The 22,938-nt window shown below is 50.2% G+C and overlaps 1 protein-coding gene across 1 annotated transcript in view; it reads left to right on the forward strand.

The window, feature by feature from the left end:
- Positions 1–22,938, forward strand: part of KIAA1755 — a 42,850-nt gene that overhangs the window by 13,188 nt on the left and 6,724 nt on the right. Inside the window, exons 3-11 of the mRNA XM_081256503.1 lie at positions 1,952–3,290; positions 3,778–3,975; positions 11,887–12,010; positions 14,543–14,636; positions 15,553–15,639; positions 16,990–17,106; positions 18,826–18,924; positions 19,767–19,915; positions 22,550–22,688. Of these exons, the coding sequence (XP_081112629.1) occupies positions 1,952–3,290; positions 3,778–3,975; positions 11,887–12,010; positions 14,543–14,636; positions 15,553–15,639; positions 16,990–17,106; positions 18,826–18,924; positions 19,767–19,915; positions 22,550–22,688 (2,346 nt within the window). The remainder of the gene's footprint in view (positions 1–1,951; positions 3,291–3,777; positions 3,976–11,886; positions 12,011–14,542; positions 14,637–15,552; positions 15,640–16,989; positions 17,107–18,825; positions 18,925–19,766; positions 19,916–22,549; positions 22,689–22,938) is intronic.

Consider the following 22,938-nt stretch of genomic DNA (forward strand, 5'->3'; position numbering starts at 1 on the left):
ATGTCACCTCTCTGAGCTTCAGTTTTCTTATGTAGGAAGTGGGAATGTTAATAACACAGGATGTATGTACCTCACTGAGATGATACACACAGCTTAGCTCAGAGCCTGGCATGAAGTAATTGCTCAGTAGCTGCTGGCTGTTACTTTCCCACTGTCTCCTTTCTCCCTCTGAAATAAGAACGTGCCAGCCTCAAAGTCTGCCTTTATAACCACCAGCACCCAGAAAGACAGCCACCATCAATGAAGTCCAGAGGGACTAAGGACAGATACAGCTGACTCCAAATGTGAAAGTCTAGGCACAAGTCCTGCTTTTGCTACTTTTCAGCTGTGTGACTATGAGGCAGTTCTTTAGCCTCGGTTTCCTCATCTGTAAAGTTGAGGAACTTTCCTGAGCTGCCTGCACCACTGAGTTACTGAGAGTCAAATAAGCTGCTTGTAACAGTCATTTCTATGGTGCTTTGCTATTTGCAAAATACCTCTGGACTGTTTCGTCTCGTTCACTGAGAAGGTGACAGAAAGGATGTTGTAAACAGCAGCAGGCCATGTGAAAAGCCTGGAGTAACACAGACCCGTGGGGTTTACGGATATGAAGCTTCTTGGAGACAGCCGAATCTGCAGTGTAACTGAAATGAACTGGTTTAGCAACATGGTAGGTTCAAGTATGGTCAGATCACATTATTTCCCCAATTAATAATTCCAGGAAACACCTGCTTAATTAACAGGAAGTTGAGTGTCACCCTCTGGAGGTCTCCTATATACACATCCAAATTATATGAGATTATCCAGGGCTTATTCAATCTGTAGGAATCAGATCAGACTCTTTTCCAAAAGTCAGGTAGAGAAAGACCTGTTGTCAGTCTGGTGGAGCTGTTGTTTCTGTTGTTGCCACATGGTGTCACTGTTGAACACTGGGTCTGCACAGCCCTGACAGCCCCCCGGAGAGGCCCCAGGATGACTTGCTTGTCTACCTATATAGAGAATTGCTGGCACCTTCTGTTTTAAATTTTTTTTTATTGTTTAGCCTCACCTGCTGTGTTGTTAACTGCTAATGGGAAATAAATAAATAATAAACAAACAGATAAATATTCTGGGTCTGACTTTCAGACCCAGAAGAGCAGAATGATTTTTCAGGGCCATCCAGCAAGTTCGTGGCAGGGTCAGATTTCCTGTCTTCTCACCTAGTAGTGTTTCTGCTTCACTCTGTAATCTCTCTACTTTACAAATTAGAGAATGGAATAAAGGCAGTAAGTAACCTTTTATAAAGATTGAAAATCCTACGATTTTTCAAAAGGTAAATATTGTCAAAGGGAGAGGGAAATAATATTTATTGAACGTCTACTTATTATATGTTATGCATTGTGTTGGTTTTTCAAAATACATAAATGTATTTATAATCTAACTTAATCCTCATACCAACCCGGTAATACCACTATGTATCATTATTCCTATTTGCAAATAGGGAAATTGAGACGCAAAGAAGTTAAGTTATTTGCACAAATTAGTGATTCAGACCTTGGAAGCCACATCTCCCTGGCCCTAAAGGGGAGGGTTTAGCTTGAACTGGCTTGAGAGAAGTTTTGATAGATGGAGAGGAGAAGGGAGCCAGCAGGATGATCCTCGTGGGAAAGGTGCTTGCTAACTGGTGCCTGGCACTCAGAGCTTTTCTCCTTTGGCCCAGTAGGCTAGCAAGTATTTTCAAGGTCAGGGCCAGGACTAAGGTGAGCAAGAGGCATGGGAGGCACAACATTTAAGGAGGCGCTCCCTCTTGGGGCTGTGTGACTTGCAGGATGCTGAGAGTGGGACCTCCTTGGATGCCGTGTCCTAGGCACCTTTCTTGCCTCACCTGAGTCCCCGACCCGTTCAGGGTTCCTCCTGGGAGAGGGAAGGAAGCAAACCCGTGGGCAGGGTTTTCAGGGCCAGATTCTCTGATGCTATCCCCTTCTCTCTGTAGACCCCCTACTCACACCACCTCTTCCTGCATGAAGGCTGGCCGCTGTGCCTGCGGGATGAGGTTGTGGTCCACCTGGCATCCCTCAATCCCCTGTTATTGCGCCAAGGTGACTTCTACCTCCAAGTTGAGCCCCGGCAGGAGCAGTCCGTCTGCATCATGATCAAGTGCCTCTCTGTGGACCTCCACACAGTGGACACGAAGCCTGTTCCTGAGTCATCCTACCCTATACTTTTCACCCAAGCCTGGCTGGAGGCCATCAACAGTGACTTTGAGGGCAGTCCCCTACACAACTGCCTGGTAGCTTCAGAAGACGGGATTGCCCCTGTGCCCTGGACAAAAATAACCAGCCCAGAGTTTGTGGATGACAGACCCCAAGCAGTAAAAGTCCTCTCCCCAGCCTGGAGATCCCTTCAATTAGAGGCACTGGATTTGAGCAGCCCCCAAGAGCTGCACCAGGCCAGGTCCCCAGGCAGCCAGGTGCTACTTGCCCAGAGTTTGGCCAAGGGCAAGGGCAGGACACATGGGGACAAGTATCCAGGACTCATCAAAGTGGAGCAAGCTGGGCCTGGGGAGGTGGGCTTCAGGATGGACGAAGTGGCCAGCCAGGACTTGGAGGGAGATTATGTGGCTCTCCTGGACTTTTCCCAAGAGAACCGAGGAGGGTCTCCCAGTAAGGTGGTGGAGACATCCAGTGGGTTTCCTTCTGGGGCACAGGAGGAGCTCTCTGGAACTAAGGAAATCCCTTTCTCTCAAAGGATACTGCCTCTCTCAGGGGCCAATGGGGGGCCTTCTTTGGAAAAATGGACTTGTGAGAAGCCAGCAAGTTCGGGGGAGAAGCCCTGTGTTTGGGACTTGAGGAGAAAGGTTAATCATAAAGTTCCCACCCAAGACTCAGAACACCAGCCCCAAGAGCCCTACCTCAGCGTCCTTGTAAACCCACTGCATTGTGCCTCTGGCCTCGGGCCAGGTGTCTCAGAAGAGCCAGCTCCCTCCAAGACACAGGCACCTCTGGGAGACTCAGAGAATATAGTCCAGTTCAATCTGGGAACAAAACAAGCATCCTCTGCCCAGCTGCGCCCAGCTTCCCCCACTGCTTCTCCAGCCCCTGCAACCAAGATGGAAGAAAGGACCCAACAGGAAAATGGGAGACTTCCCAAGCCTGTGACCAAGCCGTGTCAAAACACTTCCCCCACTCCTGGGCTCAAATTCTCTTTCTTAAAGTGGCAGAGGCAAGGCCCTGTGACTCAGGAGAAAGCCTCGTTCCAGCATGACGGGCCCTGGAAAGTCTTGTGTTCACTTTACTCTCCCAAACCCAACCGAGACAAGTGCTTGGGGAAAGGTAAGTTGCCCACTCACTCAGCTGGACAGGGGAACTGTTCTCTGCATGTGATCAGGTGACAAGGTGGCACAGGCTGTCAGGGGCAGAGACCCACCTGGGCTGGCCCAGTCTCAGGGATTTAGAGCATGGGGTGGCATGTCAAAAGGCTTGAGGTCTCATGGGCCTGGAATTGGGCAAGGTTCTGTGATTGTGTTGAGATGGCCTGAGTCTACACGCCAGCTTGGCCACGCACTGGCTGGGTGACCTTGATCAAGGACGTAACCTCTCTAAGTCCAGGTCTCCCTGTCTATACAGTGGGGATCTCGTCTGCCTCCTCAAGTTGTTTTGAGGGTCAAAGACACACCAGAAGTAAGGAGCTTAGCACAATGCCTGCCCCATAGAAGGAGATCAGTATTGTAAGCTGTTACTATTAGAATGTGAAAGAGAAAACATTTTCCCTGGGAAAATCCATCTTCTGCTCAACATTCTTTGTTGTTTTTTTCCCCAGCTGGAACAGCTCAGACCAAAACATCTGGCCCAGACGCTGACTCAGACCCACTGACCGAGGAAAAGTCTGGCTTCCCAGAAGCTTCTGCAGGCCCTCCAGAAAAAGGACCCACTCTGAATGAGGAGCCCCCAGGGCCTGAGCCCAGGTTTGGGGCTCTGAGCATGGAGATCTTCCATTCCAGGATAGCATGCCTGCCAGGTCCTCAGGGATTGTAGGGGCAAATGGAGGTGGAGGGGAGAGAGCTGTGGGGATGGGGAATGGGGCTGGGGTCCCTGAGTACCCTCAGATGCGGGTGGGTATAGGGGAGGCAGGGAAAGTCCTAGAGGCCTGTGTTCTGGATCAAGCCTCCCTGGGACTCGGATTCCATATGTTTCCAATGAAGGAGGTCAAAGCAATTTCTAGCAATCCATCCATCCATCCGTCCTTCCACCTTACTTTCAGCGAGGCCATCAAGGTGAATGTCTTAGGTCAGGTTCCCTAGAAGCAGAGCCTAAGACAGGGATCCGTGAAAAAGTGACTTATTTTACTGAGGGTTGCTGTCAGGGGAAGGGGGTAAGGGAAGCAGGGCAGGGCAAGGGAGGAGCTAAGCCTGGGTGTGGCCTGATTTCCCGGGGCGGGGGATGGGGGATGGGGGGTGGCTCCTGGAGCATGAATTCCATCACAGAGATAGTTCCATCTTAAGGTTCAGGGGCTGACTTTGGTACCCCTGGATCTGTCAGTCATCAACTGCAGCCTGATCCTGGGATGGGGATGCAGGTGAGCCCATGATCCAGTTCAGCCGAGGGTAATTCTTCAGACAAGGGGACATCTCTAAGCCAATTTACAGCCAATAATTACAGTCTCTGGGAGATGGGTGCCCTGGCCTGATGAAGGGGTCTGGTTGGGCATTAACATCATCCAATACTGAGAGCATTATCACTCCTGTTTAATATTTATTCATCTTTGCAATGAATATTTATCGAGTACCACTGTGTACCACGCCCTGGGCTTAGCACTGAGGATTCAGCAGGGAACCAAGCCTGCCCTCAGGAGGCCTATATTCTAGTGGTGGAGAAAATTCAACAGGTTATTACAATACAGTGTAAAAAAATTGTGACTGTGGGGCAGTACAGGGGGCTGTGGGAGGACAGATGTGGCCCCTGGCCCAGGCTTGGGGTGGAGAAAGTAATGTGAAGCTCAGTCCTGTGGTATGAGTAGGTGTTATCCATGTAAAGTGGTGGGAATGGTGTTCCAAGCTGAGGGAACAGCATGTGCAAAGTTCTGGCAGCAAGGGAAACCACTGCACTTTCTGGGAACTGACTGTTCTTCAATTCTGTTTTACTTCATAGACTTCTAAATCTCTGCAGGACACGTCTGTGGGGACATTGCTCTGTCATTTTGAAGCTCCTGGGGAGCATTGTCTGTCATCTTCTTGGTCCTCACTGTTGAAGCGCATGCCGTTTATTCCCACATTAATGTACACAGAATCTCACGATCCTTTTAGGGCTGTCATGTTACAAGAGCTCAGATTTTATACATCCAAGTCCCTGTTCTTAGAGGCTGGAGACCTTCATTCTAGTTCCAGCTCTACCCCTAGCTCCCCGTGTGACCTTGGAAGAGTCACTTGCCCTCTCTGAGCCTCATGCTCCTCCGTGTGTAAGAGGAGAAGGAGAGGAAGCAGACTGGACTTGACTCGCTGTCACCCTTTCCACAATTACTCTCTTATAATTTGTTTGGCTTGCAACGTATACTGATGGGTCCCAAGTGCCCGAACGGTGCCTGGCACATAGTCGGTGCTCGAAAATACTGGAGTGAATGAACATTCTCCACATGGACGTTCTTTCCATTCCCTTCTTCAGCCTCCATTCCCTTCTTCAGCCTCCTCTTCATCAGCGATCTTGTCCTCATTACCCCAGCTACTCCTCCCATGGCCGTCCCCCATAACTCACTGCTCCCTCCCTCATTACAGTGTCTCTCTTCCCAGATCACACATTACCTCAATTTTTTTTTTTTTTTTTTTTTTTTTTTTGCAGTACACGGGCCTCTCACTGTTGTGGCCTCTCCCATTGCGGAGCACAGGCTCCGGACGCGCAGGCTCAGCGGCCATGGCTCACGGGCCCAGCCGCTCCGCGGCATGTGGGATCTTCCCGGTCCGGGGCACGAACCCACGTCCCCTGCATCGGCAGGTGGACTCTCAACCACTGCGCCACCAGGGAAGCCCGCACATTACCTCAATTCTAATAGCCCTTTTGTCCCCCAGAACTCTCAACCCATTGATCCAACCACCTTTTCACTGTCCCTCCCCACCCTCCATCATGTCCCCACTTCCTCCTTCCCAGCCTCCATTTCCATGGCTCGTCAATGTGATCACTTCCTTTTAAACACTCTCGTCTCCCTTGCCTTTCTCTTCTGCCTTCGTACTTTCCTGGAGAAATCCCAACCTCAGTTAAATCCAACTCTCTGCCTGCTTTCCCCCCTTGCGCCTTTACAGCTGAACAAAGCCAGAAAATCCACATAACCACACTGACTGGTTTCCCATTTGATTCCTGATCACTGGCCTCCAGTGGGTACCACTGGTGCCCATGGATCCTGTTACTCTTCCAGAGTCTTGAAAGGTGCCCCCACTGTCCTTCTTGAATGACGATTTCACACCTGCTCCCTCCTCTGACCTTCACCACCATCTCCTTCAGCCTCACTCTCAGCTGATGACTGTCCTTCTTATTTCACTGAACAAGTAGAAGCAATCAAAAGGAAAGTCCACAAACTCCTGCCACCCCATTTAGCTACCTACCTGCATCGGTACCCACCCCCTCAGCATTCTATTCCAGATACAGGGAACAATCCCTCCACTGGTGCACTGCACCTCCCCACCTACTCAAAGGCATCCCTCTGGCAAGATTCTCCTCTCTTCTCTACATAATCACCTTTCCTCCTCTCCATTGGACCATTTCCATCAGCATAAGAGCGTGCCCAGCTTCTAGGCCCCTATTCTCATCTTTCTTTTACGTCAAAACCCCACAGAAGAGTTGTCTGTGCTCCGTACCTCAGTACCTCCTCTCCTCTTATTCTCTCTTCAACTCACTCTAATCAGAGTATTTCCTCCACCTTGACATTGAAGCAGGCCTTTTCAAGGTCACCAATGACTTCCATGTTTCTAGATCCAATCGTCAATTCTCAGTCCTCATCATCCTTGACCCATCAGCAGCATTTGACACAGATGACTGCTCCCTCCTTACTGAAAGCCCTTCTCAACTTGTCTTTCAGTCTTTACTCTCATCTGGGTTTCTTCCTATTTCACCAGCCACATCTTCTCAGCCTCCTTTGCTGCCTCCTCCTCATGTCTCAACCTGGAAACCTTGGAGGCTCCCCAGAGCTCAGTCCTTGGACCCCTTCTCCTCTGCCCCTAGACTCACTTCCTTGGCGATCTCATCCCATCTCACTGGTGAATATTTGTTTTAAATGTTGTCTCTACACTGATACCCCCCACATTTATTTTTCCAGCCTGGACTCTGCCCATGAACTCCATACTCATCCATCCATCCGTGTACTTGATGTTTCTACTTAGATGTCTAGCAGGCACCTCTAACTTAACATGACCAAAGATGGACTCCTGATTTCACACCCCCCTGCACCCTTCCCAGCCTTCTAGTCTTTCCTAGAACACTAGGCCCTGGAGGACTTTCTCTTACACCCTACATCCAATTTGTTAGCAAGTCTTGTCAACTCTTCCATCAAATTATATACAGAATTTGAGGACTTCACACCACCCAGGGCCAAACCAGCATAGTTGCTTGCCTATTACAGTAGTATCCTCACTGGTCTCTTTGCTTCCATTGGAGTTTCCTTGTAGCGGAAACAGTCTCTAAAGTCTGTGCTCCAAGATCAAGATCTGCTCCAGGCCCGTGTGAAGCAGGCATCCCAGGCTCCCTATTAGGATCTTTCCCTCACCTCCTTGCCTCCTTTCTTCTCCTCAGGTCCCTTCAGCTCCAAACTTTCCACAAAGATCTGTTCTCAGGAAAGAGACTAATCAACACTAAGGTGTGAATGACTGCTCCCATTCTGAGGGTGGGAGTTACATATTCCTTTCCAATTGTGGTCATAGCAAATTACCAGAAACTCAGTGGCTTTAAAAAACATAAATGTAATATCTTACAGTTCTATAGGTTAGAAAGCCCAGATCTCGCTGGGCTGAGATCAAGGTGTCAGTGGACTGTGTTCTTTTCTGGACACTCTAGGGGAGAATCCATACCTTGTCTTTTCCAGCTTTTAGAAGCTGCCTACGTTCCTTGGCTTGTGGTCCCTTCCTTCACCTTCACATCTAGCAACAGCACATCCCTCTGACACTTCATCTGTCTTGATATCTTTCTCTGACGGGCTGAAGCCGGGAAAGGGTCTCTACTGTTAAGGATCATGTGATTAGATGGAGCCCCCTTAGATAATCTAGGCCTAGATCATCTCCCCATCCCAAGGTCCTACCTTAGTGACATCTGTGAAGTCCCTTTGCCAGGTAAGCTAGCACATCCACAGGCTCTGGGGATTCCAGAATGGACATCTTTGGAGCCATGAGTCTGCCAACCACAGGCACAGAGCCTCTGGAGAGGGCTTTTCACAAAAAGCCCCCGATGCAGAAGAGAGGGAACAGGGTCCCAGCGGTTGAGACCTCACCCTGAGCTTTCAATTGCTCTGTACATATCTTTAAAATCTTTGTCTTTAAAATTTCTATACATTATTATAATTCTTATAATTAAGAATTATAATTACACTTTCATATAAAAATGTATATTTCAATATTTTTAAAATGCTTTAAATTGCTTGCCAGTTACATTACTAACATCCCCCCACCAAGACTTGGAGTGAGTGCTCCAGAAGGTACAACAAGTTTTTCAGTGCCTTTGAGTAACACCACCCACCACCTCCCAACCTGCTGTGTCCATTTCTTCCTGAGATCATAACCCAATGTGAACAGCGCAGCTTCCAGCCAGGCTCTGAGATGCTAACGATGGTATTCCTGGCACCAGCTGTCAGACAGGGCAGCATCTGGGGCAAAGGGGCCTTCCAGGTGAAAGCAGATCAGGTGGACAGCTGTCCATCACTCCAGTGCACTCAGCCAGCATCTGCATGCTCAGCCGGCCCTGGCTGTGTGCAGAGCCCTGTGCCAGGCAGAGCTCGGCGGGGGGACCAGACACTTGAACTGGTCACTGTGTCCCAGCATGGAATGTCCTGAGTGCTTGAACCCTTTGCTACTCAAAGTGTGGTCTGGGGACCAGATACATCAGCATCACGTGGAGCTAGAGAGAGATGAAGAATCTCAGGCTTGCTGGACCACGGTGTGCATTGTAGCAAGATCCCTAGCACACCAAAGTTTGAGAGGCCCTACTCTGACCATTTATTCATTGGTCAATTCCTGACATTGATTATTGGCTCCCGTCCTGTGCTGAGCACTGGGATATAAAGAGTTTGAGCCAGTGAACACCCTTAAGGAGCCCTCAGTCTTGCAGGATCTAAAAGAGGCCTAGGTTTGCTGGGGGAACCTGGGGTTGGGAGAAAGGTCTCTCTAGAGGGCAGGGAGGATGTCTTCCTGGAGGAAGTGGCATCTCAGCTGGACTTTGAAAGCTGAGGAGAGTTTCACCAGATGGAGTTTCACCAGAGTTTCACCAGAGGGAACCTCTGGTGGAAGGAACAGTGTGAACAAAGGTGGGGAGGTGGGAAGGGGTCAGGCTAATTTACGCAGTGACAGATGACCCATTCCAGCTGGGCCATTGGTGACAAGGAGAGACATAGTGTATTAGTCTGCTAGAGCCGCCCTAACAAAGTGTCATAGACTGGGGGGCTTCAACAACAGGAATTTATTTTCTCACAGTTCTGGAGGCTGGAGGTCCAAGATCAAGGTGTTGGCAGGGCTGGTTTCTTCTGAGCCTCTCTCCTTGGCTTGTAGATGGCCGTCTTCTCCCTGTGTCCTCACATGGTCTTCCCACTGTGTGTCTGTGTCCAAATTTCCTCTTCGTATAAGGACACCCGTCATATTAGATTAGGGCCCACCCTAATGGCTTCATTTTAACATAATCACCCCTTTAAAGACCTTATCTCCAAATGCAGTCACATTTTGAGGTATTAGGGGGTTAAGACTTCGACATATGAATTTGGGGGGAGAGGACACAATTCAGGTCATAACCCAAAGTATATGAAATGAGGCTGGAAGAGTGTGCAGATCCTGGGGAGACTTAAGTGCCACCAGGGTGAGAAATTTCTGCTTTCTGCATGAGGCCATGAGGAGCCATGGAAGGTTCTAGAGCAGGGGAGTAGCACCACTGGAGCTGTGATTGAGCTCCAATACAGCAGACAAAAGCTCATCTCTCGGTGTGGTCCAGGGTCAAGGGCTGAATCAGGCATGACCCCCACCTTAACTGGCAAGTTGGGTACTGTGGCAGACGGGGAAGCTGCTTCCTCTCTCCAGGCCTCAGTCTCCTCATCAATAAAATGGGCCCAGGGACATAATGTAGCATTTCCTGACCTGAGGGACCCAATGGCTCTGAGAGGATTTCAGAGGGATATGTACAAACATCTCTAACTTTGCAAGTTATGTAATTTTTTTCATGGTTTAATTATTTCACTTTTTAAAAACTTTCTCTTATGAATAATTTCAAACATAGAGAAAAGTAGAGACTATAGAATAATGAAAACCCACATACCCATTACTCAGATCTAATAAATCTTAACATTTTGGCATGTTTCATCTGTTTTTTTCTTGAAGTAGTTTAAAGTAAATTACAGATCTTCATATTTTACCTGTAAATATTTTAATGCACATCTCTTAACTACAAAGACATTCTCCCTAATAACCACACCTAAAAAAATTAAAAATAATTCCTAATACTACTCAATACCCAGCTCATATTCAAATTTCCCATATTGTCCCCAACAAAATGTTTTCCTTTTGGAATTTAGTATAAATGAATATTAGGAAAAGTCAAACCCATGATATCAAGAGGATATAAAAATATATATATACATATATATGCACATATATGTACAAATATACATATTTGTGTGTATATACAAATGTATATATTAATGTATATATTTTTGCATAAAATGTATATACAAATGTAGTTTTTTAAATTTTAAAATTTTCAAACATATGTGAAAGAAAGAATGCTCTAGATGGTTGCACCCCTGTGTAAGGCAGCACTTGTGAAGGTGGTTAAGTTTGTCCAAGGCTTCATGAGCTACAAAGGGTCTCACACACTTATACACTGCGGAGGGTTGTACCTGCATGCAGTAGGTCTTGCTCATTGCAGGGTGGCCTTGAGTGAGGTGATTCTGGGGGGCAGGGCTCTGAGCCCGGGGTGCAGGACAGGCTCAATTTCCAGAGGCCTGGGACTCTTTCCCCCTGTACTTCCCCTTCCCCACAGCGTAGACAGGCTGTGCTGACCCCCTGGGACTCAGACTCTTGACCCCTGTGGGGAGCACGGAGCACCCTGTCCTGATTCCTGGAACAGGAAATAGTCGGTGGAGAACTCGTGGCTGGAAGTCAGCAAGAATAAATAGTGAGCTGGCAGCCATGGGCTGCGCACTCACCACACGGGGAGCTGAGTTGAGGACAGAAATGATGATAACGGCTGCTGTTTATTAGGCCCTTGCCCTGTGTCAAGTGCTTCTCAGGAACTGTTTCATTTAGTCTTCAAAATACCTTCATAAGTTCAGTATTGTATTCTCCCCACTTAACAGATGACAAAACTGAGACTCAGAGACACACTGACTTGCCTAAGGACACACAGCAAGTCAGTGTGTCCCTTAAACATGGGTTTAAGCTGGGACTTAAACCCATGTCTGTGTGACCCCAAAGCTCATTCCGTGAGCTTCGTTTCCCAGGTTGCCCAGTACAGAGGGTGACCAGAGGAGGGTAAGCCTGCCTCTGCATGGAGGAGTGTTTCAGGGGTGACTTTTCTGAGGAAGTGGCTTTTGAACTGGGTCTTGAGGGATGAATAAGAGTTCAGAGTTCACAGGGGGAGGAGAGAAAGGGTATTCCAGGCAGAGGGACCGGTGCAGGCAGAGGCTTGGAGGCCACAGAGCAGGTTCCCGTAGAGGGGGCTCCACCAAAATTCTCAATGTGTGTGCTTTCTCCTATAGGAGGTCGAGACAGGGCAGGGCGGCCCCTGCTTCTGGTGTCAACCACCAAGGCGCCCTGGGAGGCACCATGGTGCACGGCCTCAGAGGTCACCAAGCTGTTCTCCTACCTGTGCACCATCCCCAGGTAAGGGCCTGGGCTAGCCTGACCACCCCATCCCCCCTTGACCTCTCAGTCCAGAGCCTAGCACCAGGTAGCAGATGGAGAGATCCTTCAGTCCAGTCATCTGTTTCCAGAGCTGGTCCTGAGTCAGATGCTGGGGGGAAAGCAGGACAGACTTGGTCCCTGCCATCAGGGCGTTCACAGGCTGGCAGGGGAGGTGGATGGTGTGCAAGAAACAGACATGGACAAGCAGCTCTCAGGGGTGTTAATGTGGTGAAGAAAACAGGGATGTTGTAGATCAGTGGTTCTCAAACTCAACAGGCATCAGAATCATCCAGAGGTCTGTAAAAACAGATGGCTGGGCCCTACCCCCAGAGTTTCTGATTCACTAAGTCTGGATAAGGACTGAGAACATGTACTTCTAACAAGTTCCTGGTGATGCTGGTGCTGCTGGGCTGAGGACACATTTTGAGAGCCACTGTTGTAGAGTGAGAAGGGGGTGGGGGGCAGCTAATTTCAATTGAGAACTCAGGGAAGGCTTCTCTGAGGAGGTGATAATTGAGTTGGCATATGAATTATAAATATTTTTTGAACAAATGAAGGAAAAGGTGAATGGATGAATGAATGAATAAGTGAGAGAGTAAAAGAATGAATGAGTGATGAGTGATCAGGCTGATTTCTAACACCTCCCCTTCCCTCCATACCCCCACTCAGACTTCATGTTGGACTGGCTGGGGAAGAGGCACCATCTTTCCTCTGAGTCCCAGCCCCCAGCCAGAGTGGTCTCAGCGGTGGTGTTTGCTTGGGACTGTGGCTATAGATCCCAACCTAGAGGTTCTGCTGCTGGGGTAGGGGGTGGAGGGACAGATGGAACCCTTTGGAACCTTCTCCACCCCACAGGAGCCATCACCACCACCTGCTGGCCACTGAGATTTTTCTTCTTGTCCAAAGTGGAGTGGCTTTTCTGGTCTGAGGAGGAGATGGACACCCCCATTCTGTGCTAAGTGTCATGGTAGACAGAATGCTGGAATCCCACCAACCTGCTGTCTTACCTGTAGGTGGTAACCTCCCCTCTCTGAGGCTTCCCTGAAAAAGGGGGATGACTAAGTGGGCTCTGAGGACCAAGCATGGTCACAAGAGGTGGGGGTGAGGTGCAGTGTGAACTATGCATGGGGTTCTCATATGCTGGGCTGGCTTCTCCACTCCATTGCTGGGCACCTGCCCTGGGCCAGGCTTCATGCTGGGCCATGCTAGGGACCCAGATACTCCTATATTGGGCCTTGACCTCTAGGGGTATCCAGGCTGGTAGTGGAGGCAGGTGGAGAAATAAACCTCTCTCCCAGCATGGGCATAGCGAGAGGCAGGTGAGGTGTGGGGCACGAAGTCAGAGCCCTGGCCTCACCTCCGAGAGCCTCCTCTCACTGTCTGCTATGGCACCGCCGTGTACCTCAGTTTCCCCCCTTAGGATAGTGATGACAGCAGACATTGACATGCCTGTTACTCTGCGCAGTCCCTGAGTACTTTACAGTAATGAATCCATCAGCCCTCAGCACAGACCCCTGAAGCCCGCACGATTATTATCCTCCCAGACACGTGAAACAGCGTGCCTGGGTGACTGCCATAGCTCCACCCCTCCACTGGCCACCTCTGGTTTCGTCTATGAACTGGGTGGTTGTAAGGCTTGAAGGCGGTTGGGGGTTATTTTCCCAATTTGGCTGAATGGTCAGGGCACTTGGAAGCATAGACTCCCTGGCTCCACCCCCAGCCTGCTAGACAGATTTCTTGGAGGGTGGAGCGGGAGTGGGGGTGAGGAATTGGTATTTTAACAAGTCCTGCAATTGGGCCACTCTGGAAAATCCTAAGGTAATCACTGAAAAGTGCACTGTGAACCCATGAGGGTGTTTTGGCTGCAAGTAACAAATTCCAATTCAAAATGTCTTACCTACTAAGGAAATGTATCAGTCTATGTCTCTGCCTTATATCTCTTTGTAAGAACTTTTTAAAGGAGAGGGTATCTTTCCCAAAAGCCCCCAGCAAACATCCCCTGACATCTCATTGGCCAGAAAATGTCACATGTTCCCTATCTAAACCAATCATTGGCCAGGGGAATTGGGTCTACTGTGGGCCTCAACCAACCAGAAACCAGCCCCTGGCAGAGGCGGGACGTGATTATATGGAGGGAATTGAATTCTTGAACAAAGTGAAACTTCTGCCCACACAAAAAGGGTGGATGAAGGTTAGGTGACTCCTACTGCAACTGGGATAGTAGCTGATAGTTCATGATTATTAGGGTGTAAGAGAGAGCTGTGTGAGGTACTGTGGGAGCACCAAAGAGGGAATAACGGACTCTGCCTGGAGAAGAATCATGGAGGGCTTCCTGGAAGTGGTGTGTGTCAGAGGCACAGGGAGACACTGGAACTTAGTCCCATGGGATGAAAAGTTCACCAGTAAATCCAGGCTTCTAGCAGCCAGTTTCCCTCACCTTCCACCAGGTCCTTCCCCCTCGAGGGCCCTAGTTCATCCAGCAAGACTGTCAATTCTGTTTACCACCCACAGGCCTGAAGATAAAACCAAGGGGCTGGCGGTCGTGATTGATGCCAGGAAACAGCCCCCACATCCTGGTCTGGTCAGTGCCTTGCAGGCCACCCAGGTGAGTGGGAGGTGGACAGCTTCAGCCTCGCAAGTCTTGCGAGCACCGGGGGCCTTAGGATATCCACAGATCCTGAGGGGCTCAGAGCTGGGACCAGGAGCCCAGCTAGGGAGTCTTAGCTGCACATAACAGAAACCCCAGCCCAGCCACGCTTAAAGACAAAGGTCATTCATTGGTTTATCTGACTCGATTGTCTGGGAGTTAAATCCAACTCCAAGTATGGCTTGATTCAGGGGCTCAAATATTGCCACCAAGATCGGGTTTCTATCTCCCTATTTCTGGCCCCATTCTCCTGGGAGAGTGTCATTCTCAGCCAGGTCCCCCTCTTGGTGGCAGTGTGGTTCCCTGCAGCTCTAACTTCATATGGGCTTTCATTTAAGTCCGGTAGGAAAGAGTGATTCTTCTCCCAGAAGTCTCAGCAAAAGTTTCTTTGTGTCTCCTTAGCCCAGGTTCGTTCAGCTGTCCATCCATCAGCCAATCTCTGTGTCAGGGGAATGCGACATACTGATTGGCTTAGGCTTAGCTCATGAACTGAGAATGGGGGAGGGAAGAGATTGCTAACTCACCAGTATGGGCAGCAGCATAAATGGAAGTTGGGCATATGCTCATCTCATGACCTCCACCCCCTCTTTCTCTTCCTTCTCCCCTTACAGATGAGGAAACTGAGACCCAGAGGGGGTGGGGCACCTGGGAAGTTTGCAGTCCAGCTTGGACCTGCTGTTCTATTGACTTCCAATGACTCCCAATAAGTCATTTGACTCACCCTCCAAATAAGGATCCGAGCCCTCCATACCACATAAGGGTCCCAGCCATGGGGAACCCTCACCCCATCCCTGTGGCCCATTTGCCTACATCTTAGCCGGGAGGCTCAGTGAAAGCCTAGGCAGATCAGCTCTGAAATGATTCTCTCTGACAGGCTCTGGTCCCAACCTCCATCCGTGCCCTGCTCTTCCTGGGGGAGCAGGAGGCCGCTCTCCAGCTGGAGGCATTATCTGACATCCAGGTGAGGGGAAGGCAGCACCGGCTGAGGCGGACGGGAGGTGGGCTGGAGCTGAGCTGGGGTGAAGAATGGCAGAATTCACAAGCTGGGAGAGGCCCTGAAATAATCAAGGGTAGGTCCATTAGATACGAGTCCAGGATGCTACAACTCTTCTGCCCAGCCCCCATGGCAAGCATTGCCAAATCAGCCCCAGAATTATTTCTCCCTGGCAACCCTAGCAGCTGCCAGTGGGCACGACCACGTGATTGAGAGCTGCGCTCAGCACGAAACCCACTTGAAAGCTTCATCTTGTCAACCCCTCCCCCCTTCTTCTCAGATGGGGAAACTGAGGTCCAAGGCCACACAGCAAGCTAGAGGGGCCGTTTCCACACCTCACCTGGCCCTTCCCGTATCTCTCTCCCTAGTTTCTCTCAGCATCTCCAACTTAGATGCTAAGTTGATTCGGGACTTCACGGGAAAGAGCACTGCAGGTCCCTTTACTCAGTGCCATGTACCACAGTCACGAGCGTGGGCACCCTGCCCTCTGCCCTGTTTCAGGAAATGATTTTAAAGGTCTCCTTCTACCTCCTGGTTAGCAAAGAGGCACATTGTAAACTAGAGATGTACTTTTCAAGCTTTTAGGTGCCTATGAATTTCTTGGGGATTGTCAGAGTGCAGGTTCTGATTAAGTAGTTCTGGATGGGAGCTGGGATTCTGCCTTCTAATGTGCTCTTAAGTCATGCTGGTGCTCCTGGTCCGTGGACCACACTTTAAATACCAGGCATGAAAAATGGGCTCCAAAACGCCACAGAATTCTCCCCATGCCAAGCTTAGGTATCTGGAGCCATTCATAGCATAGCCTCAAGTATCACTGCCTGGGAGATGCGGTCACCTAGTCCCTGCTCCATATCTTAGGGGATACTGTTAGGATTTGGTGACCTCTCTCAACAACCCCAAGAAGATAGTACCTTGATGGGTCTCCAGAGAACAGTACAATGATTACAAAGAAGTTACATGACATGGGCCAGCTTCAGTCGGTTTGTTTGATTGCCTGGACAACTGTGCTGGGAAAGAGCCCAGCTCAGAAGGAAGGGGTTCCGTGATTGATTAATGTCTGCCTCAGGCACAGGCTAGGAGAGTGGCAGTACGAATGCTGTTTATTTGCCATTCCTTACCCAGGGTCTGGTTCTCAATTTTGATTTGTCAGAGTTTCCAGAGAAGATCCCTTGCCCAGAAAGCAGCTCTTAAAGCCAGGGCCAGCCTTACCCATGGGAAGTGGAGTGGTGCTGGGGCGTGGGTCTGGGCAGGACCTTCTCAAGCATCTGTCTCTACACTGAGTCCCCTGGTCCTTCTGACTCGCTTCTTTGTCTGCAGGTAGAGGTGCTGACCTCACTGAAGGCCCTCAGCCACCACGTGGACCCCAGCCAGCTGCCCGTGGCCCTGGAAGGCCCCTTCCCCTACTGCCACGGTGAATGGGTGCAATTCTTCCAGGTGTCTACCATCACAGCCTTCACCCCACACCCTCACCCCTTCTGTTTCTCCCTTCACCATCCTGCCCCATGGATCCACTGAACTTATCAGGTTCAAAGACAGTCATTCAACAAGTGTTTATAATGAGGGTGCAGAGTGGAGTGACTAAGAGCTCAAGCTCTGGGGCCAGAAGGCCTGGTTTTCAATCCCAGCTCTGCTGTGTGACCTTGGGTAAGTTATACACCTTCTCAGAGCCCTCCTCCTCAAAGACGAAATGGGGCTTATGGGAGGCTTGAGTTACTGTGTGTAAAGATCTTAGAAGAGTGTCTGGCACGTGCTAAGAGTGATGTTAGTGTTAACTGCAAATACATTTGCAGACATCTGCTTTGGGGACACACAAAACTCGGGGAGCTTGGGGTCTGGTGAGGGAGGCAGATGTGCTCCCTCCTATAAGAGGGAGGAAGTAAGGAAACTTCCAGGGCTGGGCTCCTTTCCTGTGTGACCTCAATCCTTCTTCACCGCAACCCTGCGAGGGGGGCACCTTGTGCCCGATTTAACACATGAGTATGCATAGGATGAGCACAACTTCCACAGCCACACACAGGAGCTTATGGGCTTAAACCGCAGCAGGACCAGTGCCCATAGTTGCCCACCCAGGGCTTTCTCTAGACCAGGGCAGCTCGACTTCAGCACTATTCACATTTAGGGTCAGATAATTCTTTTCTGGAGGAGCTGTTGGTGCACTGTCATGTGACTAGCACCGTCCTTGGCCCCTACCCACTCTGACAATAGCATCCTCCAAATTATGACAACCCAAAGTGTCTCCAGACATTGCCAGATGTCCCCTGGGGTACGAAGGCATCACCCACGCAGAAGCACTGGTCTATAGTCTAACGTGGCTGTTTGCTTATTTGCTTTCGGCCCAGTGCTCTTCTTTGTAAGATTGGGTCTATTTTTGAATAGACCCTGTGTTCAAAATTCAAATGGTACAAAAGGGTATATACTGAAAAAATCTCTTTTCCTATTTGTCCCACAGGCCCCCAGTTCCCCTCTCCAGAGGCCTCCAATGAATCCAGGGGCTTTTGAACTATATTTTTGCTTTAAAACCTTCCCTTTAAATGAAATCTTACCTATAGAGCCAGCATATAAAACTGATAATGAGGATGAGTATCGGTGCTATTCTAAGTGCCTGACACAAATAAACCCATTTAGTCCTCCCACAAGCCTCTAAGGGAGGAAATGGGGAAATGGTCCCATTTTGCAGAAGAGGAAGTAGAGGCACAGAGAGGTTAAGAAACTTGCCCAAGGCCTCAGAGCTAGTAAGTGGTGGAGCTGGGCTGAAGTGGGACCTGGAGAGGATGTCCTCTACCCCTGCCCTCTCACCCCCTCCTACCACTCCCTCTCCCACAGGCCTGGGAGTAGGTCAGGCCTGTCTTCTCTCTTTTTCTCTCTCATTCCCAGCATGAGTGGTTCTCAAACTGTGGTCCCTGGACCAGCAGCATCAGCGTCACCTGGGAACCTGTTAGAAATGCACACTCTCAGGACCCACCCCAGAGAAACTAAACCAGAAACTCAGGAGGAAGGCTCAGCAGCCTGCTTTTTAACTGACTTTCCAGGTGATTCTGATGCAGATAAAGTTTGAGAACCACCACGCTGCGTGTCCTCCTGGTGGGAGGAGGGGCGAGGCACGCTCTTCACCAGCCCAGGCTCACATCCCCACTCTTGCCTCCTTTTCTGCAGAAGCTGGACCCTTTCCTTGCTGACCTCCGCCAGGCCTCCTCGCTGCTAAAGGCTTCCATCAAGGAGTTTGAGAAGGGTGACCCCCCTGGAGGGGTGCAGGTGAGACAAGAGCCTGAGGTGGGGAAACCACACCACATCCCTTATTTCATGAACCAAGGGCTCAGTGAAGGGGCTCTGTTTTCATTCATTCATTCAACCGATATTTAGTGGACAGTCACCATGTGTCACGGCCTGGAGACCCAGCCTGGGGCAAATCGACTTGTCCCTGCCCTCATGGGGCTCATGGTACAGTGCGAGAGGTCATAATTTAAATAATAAACAGAAATGGACATGTCATTACAAGTGATGCTGAATGCTGTGAAAGTAAGATTGAGAAAAATGGGGAAGGAGGGTATAGAAGTTGAGCCTTGAAGGATGAGACGGAGCCATGGGACTTGGTCTGTGCTTGGTCTGTTCAGGAAGAGCAAGGAGGCCAGTGTGGAACAGAGTGGGGGAGGGGAGGATAGAACGAGAGGATCTTCTGGATCCACGGGGCTGTATCAGGGAGGAGTTGGGTTGGGATTTGATTCTAAATGGGCAGAGACACCGCTGGAGAGTTCTAAGCAGCAGCACTGGGATGATCAGATTGGCACTTTGAGATCCATCCAGTTGTCATTCAGAGAACAGACTGCAGGGGGAGCCAGAGTGCCTCAGAGATATCAGTGAAGAGGCTGGGATGGGCATCCCAGCAAGAGATGAAGGTGCGTGGACCAGTGAGGTTGCCACGGTGATGAGAGGAAGCTCGACTTGCGGAGATGTTTTAGAGATAGAAAGGAGAGACTTTCTGTAGAACCTTGAACGCCAAACTGGGGGAGTCAGGCGTGATTGGAGTGTGGGGAGCCCTGGAAGGTTATAGAAGGAAAGTGGGGATTGAGCCTCAGACTACCTCCCTACCCTGGCAGGAGGCGTCCAAGTGTCTGAGCAAGTCCAAGGAGCTGATGGAGGCTGTGCTGAGGGACCCAGGCCTGTTGGGCCTCCAGCGGGAAGGCGGAGCCACCCTGGCCAGGCTGCGACAGGAAGGCAGCAGGCTGAACTTCAACCCGGATGTCAGGTACAGACACCAGGCTTTTCCTTCCCCGCCCCATCCTGTTCCCCAGGCTGGGACTCGGGGCTGGGGTCACTTCGCTGAGGGGACACATAGGGTGGGCTCTGAAGATGCCCAGGATGGGGTGTTTGCCGGGCCCATATCCTGGGCTGAGGCCTGATCACGGGCCCCCAGCCTATACCTTGGCAAGTCCCTTCTCTGCTGCCCCTCCTCAGCCCAGGCATCAGAGGACAGCACCCCCATTTCTGGTCACTGTCATGGACCAAGGACGCTCTCTGACCCAGACACTGGGCTGAGCCCCTTTAAGAGCCCACCTCTTATTCCTCAAAAGACCATGTGAGGCTCATATCCTCCTATTTGGCTGATAAATACCTGAGGCTAAGCAAAGGGAAGTAACAGCCAGACCAGCTGAGCGCTAACCCCTGCACTGCCCTACCCTTCGTGGCAGGGGCCAGGGGAACCTCGTGCTGTGCCAGGGTCACAGAACCACAGAGCAAGAAATACGCATTCCTAGAAAGAGCCAATTTTCTTAAATTTGGGAGAGAGGTGCAAATCAGTCATTAAATCAGCCAGTAGTTGTATATATTTTATCTCTGTTAGAACGAACACAATTACAAAGTTTGCATAATCCAAGAACATTTAATTTATTTAACCTCCTCCTCCCAATAGCACTTAGTATGAACACAGCATTGTTCTGAGAGCTTTAAGAATATTAATGTGGTTAATTCCCACCCACGAAGGGGCTCCTAGTGTTATCCTCATTCTACAGTGGAGGAGCCTGAGGTTCAGAGAGAGGTTAAGTGACTTGCCCAGGGCCACACAGCTGGGATGTGGTGGGGCTGAGACTTGAACCCAGGCAGCCTAGCCCAGAATCTTGAACACACCACCCTGAGCTCTGCCCACAGAGAGATTCATGCTGATGTGAGCGCTGGGCAGCAGTGGACCCTGGTGCTCGGTGTGGAGTTGTCCTCACTGCCCCTCACACAGCCTGGTGGGGCTGGCACTGCCTTTCCCAGCATGCCCCTGCCTCACTGACTGGGCCCCCAAGCCCCTTTGGTCCAACATAGGCCCCTCCAGACCGTTGGCCACCAGCAGCTCCACCAGGGGGCGCTGTGGTCCCACGTGAGCCGCTGCGTGTTTCTCAGGCAGCTCCTGCCTGCCCGCCCGTTTCTCCCTCCCTTTGCCAGACAGACTGGCATTTTCCATCCCGTTAATGCACCCTGGGTGCTCACCCCTTCCATGGGAGGGCAGTGACCTGTGGGAAGCTACAGTCAGATAAGGAGGCTTAGGGCAAGGCTCCCTCCAGGAAAACAGGCTCTTCTTCCATCTCCTCTTTTTCCTTTTCCTTCTAAAGGACCCCAAGGGCAGAGGAGGGTGGGGTGGGATTTGAGGGGTGTTGGGAAAGCCCTGAGATTCCTCCCTTCATCCAAGTTTCTCCTGAAATCCCATCTGCACCCCTTCATTTATGTCTTGCTGGCTTTGATCATGTATGTGAGTCAGAACCTCTCTCTGGAGGATCAGTTTTCCTAAGTGTAAATGTTTTCCTATCTGTAAAATAGAGGCCAGAGTGGAGAGGTGTGTTACACCCACTTGTCATCATTACAATTGAAATAACAAGCGCTTTGTAAATAAGTTCATTCGTACCATTTTTTTAGATTCCACATAAGCAAATGAACTTATTTACAAAACAGAAATAGAGTCACAGAAGTAGAAAATAAACCCGTGGTTACCAGGGGGAAGAGGGGGGGAGGGATAAATTGGGAAATCGGGCTTGACATATACACACTACTGTATATAAAATAGATAACTAATAAGAACCTACTGTATAGCACAGGGACCTCTACTCAATACTCTGTAGTGACCTATATGGGAAAAGAATCTAAAAAAGAGTGTATATATGTATATGTATAACTGATTCACTTTGCTGTACAGCAGAAACTAATGCAACATTTTAAATCAGCTACACTCCAATAAAAATTAATTAAAAAAAAAAAAAGAAATAACAAGCGCTAACAGCACCGTGGGCCAGGCACTGTGTTAAGTGTTTTGAGTGAGTGAGGGTGGGTTTGCCTGAGGAGCTTTGGAAAGCGCTGAGGTCCAGGCCACTCTCTGAGCAGGACTCCGGTGGGTCGGGGAGGGACCTGGGCATTGAGATTTTTAAAGCTCCCAGAGCAGGTTCTAATTGTGTTGCCAGGGTTGAGAGCCAAGGGGTTAGATCATTTAATTCTCACAACCCCCCTGTGAAATGGGTTCTGTTATCCCCATTTTTTATAGCTGAAGAAATGGAGACAGAAAGGTTGAGAAATTTGCACAAGGTTCTGTTCCTAGAATGTAGCAAGGCTGGGATTTGAACCCAGGTCTCTCCAGCTCGGTTCCTACCCTCCTGGGGAAAGGGAGGGTCATTTGGTTTCTCGCTGTGTCCTCTGGTCCTCCCAGTCCCACGGAAGGCCAAGGCTGAGGCCCAGAGCGGTGTAGGGACCTGCCCAAGCTCACACAGCAAGTCAGCAGCTGAAATACCCAGGCCAGGGCCACAGAGCTGGTGGGAGCTGGGGAGGCATGCCTATGCTGGGCAGGAGTGCTGGGGCTTCAGGGCAGGGGGTCAGCATCTTGGATTTTCTCTCACACTACTCGGCCTCCCAGGAGCCATCTGGCCGAAGCTGCTGCCCTGTACAGCCTTGTGGATGAACAGCTGCATGTCCTTGTCACTGTGTCCAACCACCTCCTGAGGAGGCTGGAGCTCCGCGTCCGCCTGGGCCACCTGGAAGCTGCCATCCACCAGGTGAGAGAGGAGGAGGAGGCTGGCCCTGGGACATGAGCGGGGGTGGGCGGCTCCTACCTCTCCAGGCCCCACCCCAGCCAGGCGCTTTGCTCTGGTAAAACGACACCAGGCAGGCATTCTTGGAGCACATGACATGCACTCCATAGTGCTTGATAGGTGAAGACATAACTCCAGAAGCTGCATTTCTTAAACACCAACTTTGCCCCAAGCCCTGGGCCAGAGCCTTTGTGTCCATCACTGCTTTCCAACC

This window comes from Mesoplodon bidens (genome assembly GCF_964165515.1).
Source record: "Mesoplodon bidens genome assembly, chromosome: 15".
In the NCBI taxonomy this organism is placed as follows: domain Eukaryota; kingdom Metazoa; phylum Chordata; class Mammalia; order Artiodactyla; family Ziphiidae; genus Mesoplodon; species Mesoplodon bidens.